Genomic DNA, 14,372 nt, shown 5'->3' with positions numbered 1-14,372 from the left:
GAACTTCCATCTCGCAGGTGCGTGAACTGGAGGGTGAACAGAAAAGAGCTGCTGAAGCCATCAAGGGAATCCGTAAATATGAGAGGAGAGTGAAGGAGCTCACTTACCAGAGTGAAGAGGACAAGAAGACCGTTGCTAGGCTGCAGGACCTGGTAGACAAGCTGCAGCTCAAAGTCAAGGCGTACAAACGTCAGAACGAAGAAACCGTAAGAGTGACGGAAAAACAAACGAGAACCATTGTTTTATCGTGGGTTTGGCCAACACGAGCTTATGTTTTTGTGTTACAGGAGGAGCAGGCAAATGCTCACCTCGCAAAGCTAAGGAAGGTGCAGCATGAGCTGGAGGAGGCGCAGGAACGGGCCGACATCGCTGAGTCCCAGGTCAGCAAGATGAGAACCAAGAGCAGAGAGTTTGGAAAGGTAACATTGGATGCGTCTATTCTTGAGTCCGAGGCTGCACCAGATGCAGTTTTTTCTTTTGGGTTGCACCAGTTTTGGTTCCTGTATTTAGAAGACCATCACATTTTAAGACAGTCGGCTTTTAATATTCAAAAAAAGCTTAAATATTTTCTTTTTCTTTTCTCTGCTTTCCTGTCCTATTCTGTCCCGTCCCATCTCAGGGTGCTGAATCTGAGTAGACCTTGCAGTGATGATGCAGACTTCCCCTCTGCAACTTCCTAGTACAAGTAGAAACTCGCCAGAGTTAACAAACCACACTGTGTTGCTGTGAGATTATAGTAGAATAAAGCAGTGCGAAGCATGAGCTTTGTCTGTTTTTTTCTCCACAACAAGTGACACGTATTGTCCATCATTAGATAAAGTGTATAGGCAAAACAAAGCAATGCGTCTGCAAACCAGAACAAGTATTGATCGTATCATTCTTGATGTATTTACAGGTTAGCTAAACTATCTAGTGCTAATTAGCCCGTCGTAGAAGTCACTGTAACATATAATCAGTTTCGTAGGAGTGTGCAGTTTATATAAGTCCCCCCCCCAGCGTGTGCAGTTTGCATCTAATTTGAGCATCTGTTTGCAGAGATCAGGGCGGATCCCAGCAGAATGCCTGCTGACATTTACATTCTGAGTTAAAATAGCCATCCTCCTCACTGTCTACATGCGATAACTGATGCCAGCATGCGAGCGGTGGATAAACCATGATTAGACCAAACTCATCAAAGGAGCATGTGGACCAATTAGACAGGCTTCAGAGGATTCATGATTCAAGATGAAGCATGTATTTAACTGTGTCACTCCAACCTCAAACCTGTTTAGCGCATGCGACACACAGATTCTCTACAGTTTTCTTTAGTCTCTCTTGTCAGCGTCCTCATCGTTACAGGAATTCATTTGTCTGAGACCCAGATTAGAAGTTAATGTCTGACATGAGAGTATAATACTCATTTCTGTCATACTTACAGATACCCACTGTTTTAAGCAGCAAATATACTTGATGTATTAGGAGATAATTAACACGACAGGAAAACATGACAACACACGTTTCCTATCCTGTTCATTCTATTAGTTTGAACCCCCCAGTGAAATCCTGGCCACAGCCCAGCATTTGATTCCAAAAGAGATGAATCACTTAGAGCTGTAAAACTCATCATGCAAATGCCCTTTCACATTTTCTACATTTTTAATAATCAGGCAACACCTACAAGACAATAAAACCACTTAACCCCTCTGCAATTCAATTCAAACAAGATATTTGCCATATCCCTATATATCTCTAAGACAGATTCATCTTGTTCAAAGAATTTCATCACACACCTGTAAAATGTGTTTTGTGTTATTTGTCAGAGGGTGAAATTGATTTGCGTTTTGTTTATCTAATAACCTGAGCTGGATGTGTCATAAAGAGCCTCTCTGTCAAAGTGAAGAGGTCACACAATCACAGACTGAAGATACTCAGGTGGCAGTGAGAGACTATAACAACTCAGATCTTTTGCTTATAGAAAAACTCCAGTATTTTTAAGCCTGGATAGCCTGTTCTCGGCAGAGTTATCCCTTAAATTAAAGTAGCAATTACCCTCATGACTGCTGTCTCTGCTGCATTACATTATGTATTGTGTGCAGCCAGGATGTCTGATATTCATTCACACTATGATGCACTATGAAGAAAATACAAATACATCCAGCACGTCGTGGTTAATAGTGCTGCTGACGGGGTAACCATGGCAACTCCTGTGGCGTAGAGACATGCTCTCAGCTCAGCGACTAGACCTACAATTTCTAGCGATGTCATCACATAGTCATATCATATCTTATGTATATTTATGTGCACAGTAGGCAGCAGTAACTCTAGGGAAGGCTTGGCCTTCTCTTTTGGTAACTTGATTTGGTAACTAAGATGATGTTGTTATCAGTAACACTGTGATTTGAGTTATTTAATGCGCTCAGTTTGAGATGATCTGATTTAAATGATGCGCCTGGAGACAAAGCAGCATTGGAATCCTCCAGGTCCATTTGTGTCTGTAGACACACACCTCCCCACAATCATAACCACATGTTGATCTTTTCCTGCATTATGAAATACTTGTAGTCATCACACAGCAGCAGCAGCATCGATACGCACGTCAGTAAATACAGAAAAGTGCTGTGTGCATTTTAGGCACGTGGCACAGCCGCGGTTAGTGCATTAATCACTGAAATATTTCTACAGGACAGGATCAGACAGCACGGACCTGAGACTGACTCTCAGGGGTTTTGCTGTTAAACACGTTCCAAATGTTTTCCTCCAATAAAGCATTTGGAAGATGGAAGTTGTCCTCAGGATGAGACCAACCCCATCACAGCTGGACATAGAAAAAGAGATGTGTGTATATAAGGGAGGAGGAAAAACCCCACCACCACCCCAGACCTCGCCCACAGAGCAGAGCCTCTGCTATGCCAGACTGGAGATCAGCTGCATTACGCAGTACTTCTCCAGCCAGGGCTAGATGGCAGCAGACTCAGTCTCTCAGTCTGAGGAAGCAGCTGTCCTCCAGCTAGAAGGTAGCAGTCAGAGTCTGTTGTCTGCCTGACTAGGTCACCTGCTGGGTGCAGGAGTCCTCTAGCCAAGGTCAGTAGACTCAGTCTCTCCCTCGAGGGAAGCAGCTGTCCATCAGCTGGGAGACAAGCAGTCATAGCCTTTGTTCTGCCTGACTGGAGGTCACCTGCTGTGTGCAGGAGTGCCTTCATCAGCCTGGAGCAGAAGCTCAGACCGGCTCAGCTCAGAACCTTAGAGCCCTCCAGCTTTCTCCTCTGTGGGAGGAGGTCTGAAGCTGGAAGCTCACCGTGGGTCCTATTTACAAACTTCTGTCCCCACACTGGACATGTCATAAGTGAGGTCACCTGCTCTGTCGACATGATGTCACCAGGTGAGTCCAGAGTCTTATAATAATAATAACAATAATACCACTACTAATAATACTAATAATAATACTACTAATAAAAATATATAACAACATGCACAATCATAGTAAGGTGCTGTACTATATAATACCAATAATACTACTACCACTACTACTACTACCAACAATAATATATAACAACATGTACACTCAGAGTGAGAAGATGTATTATATAATACTAATAATACTACCACTACTACTACTACCACCAACAATAACACATAACAACATGTACACAGAGTGAGTCGCTGTACCATATTATAATAATAATAATAATGATACAAATAATACCACTACTACTAATAATAATATATAACAACGTGTACCTTCTGAGTGAGGAGATGTGTTATATAATACTAATACTACTACTACTACTACTACTATTACCAACAATAATATATAAGAACATGTACACTCAGAATGAGGAGATGTATTATATAAATTATAATAATAATAATGATATAATATATACAACAACATGTACACTCAGAGTGAGGAGTTGTATAGATTAATGGCCACAGGCAGGAATGATTTCCTGTGGCGCTCTGTAGTGCATCGTGGTACAATTAGTCTGGCACTGAAAGAACTCCTATATCTAACCAGCACTTCATGGAGTGGGTTGGACACATTGTCCAAAATAGCTCCCACTTTGTGAAGCATTCTCCTCTCTGACACCACCGTCAGAGAGTCGAGCTTCACTCCCACAACGTCACTGGCCCTGCGGATCAGTCTGTTCAGTCTATTGACATCCTCTACCCTCAGCCTGCTGCCCCAGCATACCACAGCATAGAAGATAGCACTGGCTACCACAGACTCATAGAACATCCTGAGCATAGTCCTGCAGATGTTGAAGGACCTCAACCGCCTCAGCAAATAGAGACGGCTCTGGTCCTTCCTATAAAGGGCATCAATGTTTAATTCAATTGTTTAATGTGGTTTGGATGTTTTTATTCCTACCCTTTGGAGGTGGGTAGTCACCTCTCCTGGTTAAACCTCAGGCTCACTTTGGCTTCTTTAAGACTTCAGGTCTTCCAAATGATTAAAAATGTACACTTAAGAGGAAGAAATGAACTGAAACAGGTTCAGTCACCACCTTATAATTAAAACAGTTATTAAAACAATATTCCAGTTACTACCAAACAACATAGCATAACAATATTCAGATAGTAATATTTCAAAATGTAAAATAAATGTATTATTATCTATTTGATCTATCTTTGAGAGAATGAAAGAATTACATGAAATCAGGTCACATCTTTGTAATTCTGTTTTTAACCTAAATTAAACATAAATGTCAGGAATGAACTATTTTTAAAATCAATTTGTTGGCGGTGACATGATGAAGACCAGCATGCAGTAACTTTCTCGTGGCCTCTTTTACATCCTGACAGTTGAGAAATCTACTTTTTTAAAGCAAAAGGTCCTTCTGTCCATTTCAGGACAATACAAATTAACTTCAATTATTTTCAATACTGAATCCTTGAACAGTAGACGAGTGAATGATTTGTCCTCTTCCTTTATTATTTTAATCCAGATGTCTAACCTGGTTGTTCCTGCAGTGTGGACACTTGCTGCAGGCTACAGGCTTCCCTGAACCCTCCCTGCCTGGCGTGCAGAGATTCTCCTCCTCCTCCTCCAGTAGTCACGGTCTCTCAGGTGGACGAACACATCACACTGCAACAATACACACAGTCCTGTTAGACTGAGGGTCTGCACGTCCCGTAAAAGCAACAAGTGGCATCGAATCATGATTTCATCATTTCCAGTGGAAAACTTTGTGAAATTCCATAGAATCAAAAGAACCTTTCCACCAAGGGCCTCTGCTGTTCCCCAAAAGTTCACCCACAAATGAACCTGCTGGAGGCCCCAGAGCAACACTGAGCTGCATGGCTCAGATGAACATCCATACCCCACACTCTCTGTGCAGTGTCAGCTGTGTTTCTGTGCTGGAATACTAACACATGTTGTTTCACATCTACGTTGTGGTAACACAATCATTGAACAATATACAATTGTAACACAACATTGAAGGTCAATCAATCCCTGCAAATCCGCCACAGACTAAAGTCTGTATGGTCTGGAAGAGGGAGAGACTTCTTTTATTTTATGTGGACATGATGAGAATGTTTGGACTGCCCATAGGAGACCGCAGGTCTGTGTATCAAGCAGGAAAATGTCCATTCATAGTTCTTCCACCAGACATAGAATTTGTTGGAGAAGCTTCAAACTGAGGAGAAAGTAAAGTTTCAGGTTAGTTTGTGTCTGAGAGTCAGAGAGAAGCTGCAGGACCTTTTTATACAGGACCTGTAGAGCTGATTCCAGAAATTATTTAGTGCAATGTTATCAATACAAATACATCCAGGGTAGCTCCTGTTCTTCACTTCTTATGTGTGAGTTGTTGTGGCCGAGTGGTAAAGGCGATGGACTCGAAATCCATTGGGGTCTCCCCGCGCAGGTTCGAATCCTGCCGACAACGAGCTGATGTTAATATACTTAATGCAAAATCTGCTTTAAGACCCTCATTTGTTCAAAGGTGTGTTCACATGTTGCATATTCCTAAATCACTGTGAGCACACAGAACATCTTAAACAACATTGTGGGTGTTAAAGCAGGTGAGACAGTTGGTGCATTATTAGGGTTATTAGTCTGTTTATGTACTTAATAATTCCTTTCAAAGCTTTCCTCTCTCAACATAAGCATAGTGTTGTCTTATTGTGCTGATTAATCATCACAGCCAACTTACATGTGGAAATGTACCATATCTAGCATTAAGTATATTAACATCAGCTCGTTGTCGGCCGGATTCGAACCTGCGCGGGGAGACCCCAATGGATTTCGAGTCCATCGCCTTTACCACTCGGCCACAACAACTCACACATAAGAAGTGAAGAACAGGAGCTACCCTGGATGTATTTGTATTGATAACATTGCACTAAATAATTTCTGGAATCAGCTCTACAGGTCCTGTATAAAAAGGTCCTGCAGCTTCTCTCTGACTCTCAGACACAAACTAACCTGAAACTTTACTTTCTCCTCAGTTTGAAGCTTCTCCAACAAATTCTATGTCTGGTGGAAGAACTATGAATGGACATTTTCCTGCTTGATACACAGACCTGCGGTCTCCTATGGGCAGTCCAAACATTCTCATCATTTCCACATAAAATAAAAGAAGTCTCTCCCTCTTCCAGACCATACAGACTTTAGTCTGTGGCGGATTTGCAGGGATTGATTGACCTTCAATGTTGTGTTTACATGTTGTATATTGTTCAATGATTGTGTTACCACAACGTAGACGTGAAACAACATGTGTTAGTATTCCAGCACAGAAACACAGCTGACACTGCACAGAGAGTGTGAGGTATGGATGTTCATCTGAGCCATGTAGCTCAGTGTTGCTCTGGGGCCTCCAGCAGGTTCATTTGGAGGTGAACTTTTGGGGAACAGCAGAGGCCCTTGGTGAAAAGGTTCTTTTGATTCTATGGAATTTCACAAAGTTTTCCACTGGAAATGATGAAATCATGATTTGACGCCATTGTTGCTTTTACGGGACGTGCAGACCCTCAGTCTAACAGGACTGTGTGTATTGTTGCAGTGAGATGTGTCCGTCCACCCGAGAGACCGTGACTACTGGAGGAGGAGGAGGAGAATCTCTGCACGCCAGGCAGGGAGGGTTCAGGGAAGCCTGTAGCCTGCAGCAAGTGTCCACACTGCAGGAACAACCAGGTTAGACATCTGGATTAAAATAATAAAGGAAGAGGACAAATCATTCACTCGTCTACTGTTCAAGGATTCAGTATAGAAAATAATTGAAGTTAATTTGTATTGTCCTGAAATGGACAGAAGGATCTTTTGCTTTAACCCTAGAACACTAATGTCGGGTGATTTTCACCCACACAATTCTTGTCATGTGATTTTCATTGTGTTGCTGCTGTCTGTTGTGGAAAGATGAGGGGTTGATGAAGGATCATGGAGGCCGACACATAGACACACGGGAGACCCAGATGGCTTATGTTGTAGAAAAGTTTACTGATCAGGAGAAGTGACATCAGCAGAGCAGCAGTTCATACAAGCAGTGCCAACATCAATTCTGAGGATCCTCTGCTTCCATTAGGTATATATTGTCCAGATTACAGACCAATACGAAGACAGCTAGTCTGCTCAGTATTGTCAACAATAAACAGAACTCAACCTTGACTAGTACAGAGAGCTCCAGCATATCTTGTAGTGTCTGTCCGTCGGAAAGCCATATTAGGGCAAGATAAGGCCTTAACATGGAGACAGGACTCAGACCTGTGGAGGGTAAAGTGACCTACACTTTAACCTATGGCATAATTTAGGGTGTCGTCAGCTTACGGCTGAAAGGAGACATTTTCTCTAGGAGAAAGGACAATTTTCCCTCACAGTCTGAGTTGCATGGGTCCTTGGGTAGCTTCAGGCTGCTCACTGATGTTATTAATGGTATGTTTGTTTCCCTCCTCCCATCTATGGTTTTTTCAAGAGCCATACATTCGGGTGATTTTCACCCGACATTAGTGATAGAGAGTAACATATTTTACGGGTGGAATTTACCCGATGTTAGTGTTTATGTGTTTAAATCAGGCGCTCTTTGCACTTTTCAAGGGAAACAACATTCAGGCCGGCCACATTCTCTGCCCCATTTCATCCACAGCTGTCATCCTGTCACAGGCTTGGTTACTCTGGCATGCTAACAAGAGAGTAACATGTAGCTGTGGCATGACCATATAGCACACTGTGTGTGTATATGAATGATGTCATGATAAATGCTGGTGTGATAAACTCATGGATCATACACAAGGAGAATGCCATGAAGAGAGGTGACACACAAATGAAGAGGAGGCAGGCTTTGGCAATGGCACTCATCAAGCCATGGGCAGAGCAGAGGCTCCCCTCTTCAAGTCTGTCACGTCAGCTCAGAATCCTCATCTGCAGCGTGTGCAACATCCCTACACCTGGCACTCCTGCGGGCGAGGTTGGACCAGTGGCAGCAGAAAGCGGAGGTCCCTTAGTGAGATGTGCTGAGTGCCCCACAGGCTTGGACAGGAAGACACGACACAGGTGTCATGTCTGCCGTCGACCAGTGCGTCCTCGCCATTACTACCCTGCCTGTACTGACTGCTTGTAAGGCATAAGGTAAGTTAGAGTTGTCCCAGAATTTGCATGTAATTCTTAATTAGTATAATGGCTATGAATAAACATCACTTAATGGTAATTTCCAAGGAAATTCATATAGTCAAAAAAATGTGGTCATTTTTCCCCTCTCAAAAATGCCATTTTTTGTCTATCTCTCCCACAATTGTCAGTGATGCAGGAAGACTGTGCCTTCACCTGACAAGGCTCACATGTCCCAGGAATGGGTGGACCGAAGAACAAGTTCCCAGCTCCATTATTTTTTTTGTTTGGAAATTACCTGATTTTTCAATAATTTTGCTGCCTTTTTAAAGGGTCCCCCATGGTACCTTTTTTTATTTCATGTGATATTGTATATTGGGAAATTAAAGAAGAGTACTACAATTTGGCATACAATGTTGTACTTTTACATAAATTGATGAAAACTGTATTTTATCCGGGATATTATATCGGGTAAAATATACCCGGCTTTAGTGATGGTGTTACTAATTTTAATGTTAGTGTTCTAGGGTTAAAAAAGTAGATTTCTCAACTGTCAGGATGTAAAAGAGGCCACGAGAAAGTTACTGCATGCTGGTCTTCATCATGTCACCGCCAACAAATTGATTTTAAAAATAGTTCATTCCTGACATTTATGTTTAATTTTGGTTAAAAACAGAATTACAAAGATGTGACCTGATTTCATGCAATTCTTCCATTATCTGAAAGATAGATCAAATATATAATAATACATTTATTTTACATTTTGAAATATTACTATCTGAATATTGTTATGCTATGTTGTTTGGTAGTAACTGGAATATTGTTTTAATAACTGTTTTAATTATAAGGTGGTGACTGAACCTGTTTCAGTTCATTTCTTCTTCTTAAGTGTACATTTTTAATCATTTGGAAGACCTGAAGTCTTAAAGAAGCCAAAGTGAGCCTGAGGTTTAACCAGGAGAGGTGACTACCCACCTCCAAAGGGTAGGAATAAAAACATCCAAACCACATTAAACAATTGAATTAAACATTGATGCCCTTTATAGGAAGGACCAGAGCCGTTCTTTCAGTGCCAGACTAATTGTACCACGATGCACTACAGAGCGCCACAGGAAATCATTCCTGCCTGTGGCCATTAATCTATACAACTCCTCACTCTGAGTGTACATGTTGTTGTATATATTATATCATTATTATTATTATAATTTATATAATACATCTCCTCATTCTGAGTGTACATGTTGTTATATATTATTGTTGGTAATAGTAGTAGTAGTAGTAGTAGTAGTAGTATTAGTATTATATAACACATCTCCTCACTCAGAAGGTACACGTTGTTATATATTATTATTAGTAGTAGTGGTATTATTTGTATCATTATTATTATTATTATAATATGGTACAGCGACTCACTCTGTGTACATGTTGTTATGTGTTATTGTTGGTGGTAGTAGTAGTAGTGGTAGTATTATTAGTATTATATAATACATCTTCTCACTCTGAGTGTACATGTTGTTATATATTATTGTTGGTAGTAGTAGTAGTGGTAGTAGTATTATTGGTATTATATAGTACAGCACCTTACTATGATTGTGCATGTTGTTATATATTTTTATTAGTAGTATTATTATTAGTATTATTAGTAGTGGTATTATTGTTATTATTATTATAAGACTCTGGACTCACCTGGTGCAGTAATTTACCCCTGTGTAATAATTTGTAATAATGATTTTTAATACATCTTTTTTTTTTTTTTTTAATTCATACTTTTATATATTTATATTTTACTTTGTGTTTGAAGTGTATTCTTATTCTTATTCTTTTGGAGCTGTGTGTAATATTAAAGTAATTCTGATTCTGATTCTGATTCTGAATATCAAATACACAATAAAGTACTGTATGTGACATCATACTGTGTGTGTCATAATACTGTATGTGACATCATGTCGTCAGAGCAGGTGACCTCACTGATGACATGTCCAGTGTGGGGACAGAAGTTTGTAAATAGGACCCACGGTGAGCTTCCAGCTTCAGACCTCCTCCCACAGAGGAGAAAGCTGGACGGCTCTAAGGTTCTGAGCTTGCCGGTCTGAGCTTCTGCTCCAGGCTGATCAGATCAGCTGCTACTGCAGAGAGGCCCAGTGTGCTGCATCTTCAGCACACTGGGCACTCCTGCACCCAGCAGGTGACCTCCAGTCATGTAGAGCACAGAAGTCAGACTGCTCCCTTCTAGCTGGAGGATAGCTGCTTCGGCAGAGGCCAAGTCTGCTGCCATCTGCTGGAGAACTGCTGCCTAAGGCGGCTGATCTCCAGTCAGGTATAGCAGAGGTTCTGCTCTGTGGGTGGAGGTCTGGGGTGGTGGTGGGGTTCTTCCTCCTCCCTTATATACACACATCTCTTTTTCTATGTCCAGCTGTGATGGGGTTGGTCTCATCCTGAGGACAACTTCCATCTTCCAAATGCTTTATTGGAGGAAAACATTTGGAACATGTTTAACAGCAAAACCCCTGACAGTCAGTCAGTCAGTCCGTGCTGTCTGATCCTGTCCTGTAGAAATATTTCAGTGATTAATGCACTAACCGCGGCTGTGCCACGTGCCTAAAATGCACACAGCACTTTTCTGTATTTAGTGACGTGCGTATCGATGCTGCTGCTGCTGTGTGATGACTACAAGCATTTCATAATGGAGGAAAAGATCAACATGTGGTTATGATTGTGGGGAGGTCTGTGTGTGAACAGACACAAATGGACCTGGAGGATTCCGATGCTGCTTTGTCTCCAGGTGCATCATTTAAATCAGATCATCTCAAACTGAACGCATTAAATAACTCAAATCACAGTGTTACTGATAACAACATCATCTTATATCCAATCAAGTTACCAAAAGAGAAGGCCAAGCCTTCCCTAGAGTTACTGCTGCCTACTGTGCACATAAATATACAGAAGATATGAGGTCAAACTCATGAAGAGATACAGGAAACAGTCATTTAAATGATCCTGGGCCATACACTATGACACTTTTAATTCAGCATGTGGCTGTTTTAATGATTATGAATAACCAGGAGCTACAGAGATGTTTCTCACTAACACCAGCTCCTGGTTACATGAAAATGCCAAAAGCGAGAGCAAAACAGCAGATTGTTCTGTTCTTCTAAAACAAATGCTGACAACAGCTGCAGAAGAAAAATAATGTGTTTTTTTGAATAATAAGCCGTGTAAACCTGCTCTAGTAGGACCTCCAAATACAAGCATGAACTTGAAAATGAGCACAATATGGGACCTATAAATGGGTGTTGATAGTGCCATATGGGTATGTGTATTTGTTATATCTCATTTTAGTTTTTTATTCTGTAAAACACACAACACAGAGTATTCAGGAACTCACAGCATAATATTTTTAGTTGTCTTTCAACCATCACAATATGGAAAATCCTTCAAACTGAAGTAAAAGGAAGCGCCCTGCAGATGTTTGGGGCTTCATCCACTCAGCTTTTGTTTTATTGTCTCCTTGTGTGCGTCTGTATATTTATATTCTGTGTCTGGCCTCATAATGGCCTCACACAACTTCAACTCAACATTTCCTCTCAGTAACCTGCAGTCTGCAGCAGAGAGCTGTGAGCCTCATCAGCTTTTAGTTTGGCCTCTTGATTAGTCAGCACTTTTGCTCCCCAGTCTAATCATGAGCAGATTGTTCTATAGGCTAGAACAGAATAGAATAGATAGGATCTATCTATCTATCCGTGCTTTGTCCACTTTACTCCCTTTTCTGTTCAGCATGTGGTAAAAAAAAAACATCCATTCCTTTTCTGTTCTGACTACATGTGAGCAGTCAGTTTCCACGTCATAACTGCATCTCGCATGCAAACCTTTTGATGGAAAAGTGGTGATGGTGGCATTCATGGTGTTTGTTGATCTGCTCCACCAACATGTAGTGATTGCCGTTGGCTTTATGCCAGCAGATGGGCTCTAATGGTTCCAAATATAAAACATGAAGAAACCTTTCCCCATGTCTCGCAGCGTCCGTGTGATATCTGGAGGCCAAAAACAATCTGATGTGTCACAACATAAAGAGGAACTACCGAGCTTTCGTGTGTTTTTCAGTAAATTTGGGTAAATGTTCATATTCAAGTCAGCTTTGGTTCTGACGACAGCAGCTGCTTTTGAAATGAGAGGTTGGCACTTAAGTAATCAGGTGCCTTCAGAAAGTCTTCAGCTGTTAAATAGAATGACAAAAAAAGACTTTAGATATAACAGTGTGTTTACTTCTCTCTTTATTCTGTGATCGTTTTATTTTAGTTTATTTTTTACTAATTTATTGTCAGCGCTCTCTCATGCTTTAGTTTTACTACTGCCACATCCACTATTAATAGTAGCCTAACCATCACCATCATCATCATCATCATCATCATCACCGCTGTCTTACTGTGGCCTCCCATGTGCAGTAAGAAAAGTTACAGAGCCCCATGTGAAAGAGCAAAACAACACGTAACAATGACTGTACAAACAAATGAATAAAGAAGAAATAGAATAAATAAAATGGCCATAAAAGTGAGTAATTAAAGTCACCATCGTCTTCATTACTGTATAAAATGTGCTTATGAAAAAAGTGGAGAAGCTCTGGGGGGAGTTGCAGGTTCGAAACTCACTGGTCAAGTCCATCACATTAATAGAAACAACTTCCGGTAAAAGCTTTCAAATTAAAAGTAAAAAAGAGGAATATTGGGGAATAAAACACATACCAAATATAACTACTACTACGTATATTAGTTATATTTGGTATGAGTGGTACATGGTATGGTATGTATATTTTGGCATATTTGATATGGTAAATTCAGTTATAATATCGTAGGTTCTGTATAGTAGCAGCATATCACAGTGTGATTCACATAGTAGTAGATGGTAAAATACTTAAAATTTGCTAAAACTACACATTTATCAATATATATCAACTAGCATATAGGGGACATTTTAATTGTGGCCTGGTGTTATTCGTAGTAATAGTAATAGTAATTGGAAGTAGCACAGTTTTGTAGCCTCCTGGAAAGAAGTTTTAAAGTTAATAAAAACATTAAAAACAGTCTGTTGGGTTTTCCTCAACAGGTGCAGTTTGCTCCGTCGCCATGGAGATAGCTCGTCTACTTCACACTTTTACTTTGACGTCAGACTCATTACACTTCCGGCTTCCGTCCGTCTCGCTCCGCGCGGCTTGACGCTGCTGGGGCCGCCTCAGATGGTGGGAGGCTGTCGGTCTGCAGGCTGCAGGAGCGGAGCGGAGCGCTGAGGAGGAGAACCTGTCCGCAGACTTCAGCCCACTCTCACTCCGCTGAGCCGTGAGCACATACGAGCCCCGAACTTTCACCTGATTCAACGGGGTCAAAAAAAAAATTACTTTGCTTTTTCTTCCACCATCACCTGCGAGAAGTTGCGATGTCCGGATCGTACTGCAGAAGTTTGTACCCGTTCAGCGGGGAGCAGCACCAGCAGGGACTGAGCTTCGAGGCCGGGGACGTTATCAAGGTGGTGCAGGCTCTGCCCGGAGGCTGGTGGGAGGGAGAGAGGGATGGAGCCCGAGGATGGTTCCCCTCCAGTTACGTCCAGGTCCTGGAGGTAAGGCTTGTGGATAGCACACCGTTTCTACTTAGTCCCGAAGTGGATCTTAATTCTACCCTGAAGTGGATCTTAATTCTAGGCTGAAGTGGGTGTTAATTCTAGGCTGAAGTGGGTGTTAATTCTAGGCTGAAGTGGATCTTAATTCTAGGCTGAAGTGGGTGTTAGTTGGATGTAAAGTTGCTAAAGTGACTTTCTGACTTTTATAATTTTGGTCCTCAGGAAATCACATTTAAAAAAATTT

General features: G+C 41.3%; 1 protein-coding gene, 2 non-coding genes and 1 pseudogene across 3 annotated transcripts in view; 3 read left to right on the top strand and 1 right to left on the bottom strand.

The window, feature by feature from the left end:
* Positions 1–637, top strand: part of LOC139220216 (myosin heavy chain, fast skeletal muscle-like) — a 131,712-nt pseudogene extending 131,075 nt beyond the window's left edge.
* Positions 638–5,785: 5,148 nt separating this feature from the next.
* On the top strand, positions 5,786–5,867 carry trnas-cga (transfer RNA serine (anticodon CGA)). Its single transcript has one exon. It is a non-coding gene; the product is annotated as a tRNA-Ser (tRNA).
* A 313-nt stretch (positions 5,868–6,180) lies between these two features.
* On the bottom strand, positions 6,181–6,262 carry trnas-cga (transfer RNA serine (anticodon CGA)). The gene has a single exon. It is a non-coding gene; the product is annotated as a tRNA-Ser (tRNA).
* A 7,682-nt stretch (positions 6,263–13,944) lies between these two features.
* gas7b (growth arrest-specific 7b) overlaps positions 13,945–14,372 on the top strand; it is a 57,992-nt gene continuing 57,564 nt past the window's right edge. Inside the window, exon 1 of the mRNA XM_070851955.1 lies at positions 13,945–14,128. Within this exon, the coding sequence (XP_070708056.1) occupies positions 13,949–14,128 (180 nt within the window). The 5' untranslated portion in view covers positions 13,945–13,948. The remainder of the gene's footprint in view (positions 14,129–14,372) is intronic.

The sequence above is a fragment of the Pempheris klunzingeri genome, chromosome 20, assembly GCF_042242105.1.
Source record: "Pempheris klunzingeri isolate RE-2024b chromosome 20, fPemKlu1.hap1, whole genome shotgun sequence".
Lineage (NCBI taxonomy): Eukaryota > Metazoa > Chordata > Actinopteri > Acropomatiformes > Pempheridae > Pempheris > Pempheris klunzingeri.
The sequence above is the reverse complement of the archived record's forward strand: the minus strand, read 5'-3'. Positions and strand labels throughout refer to the sequence as shown.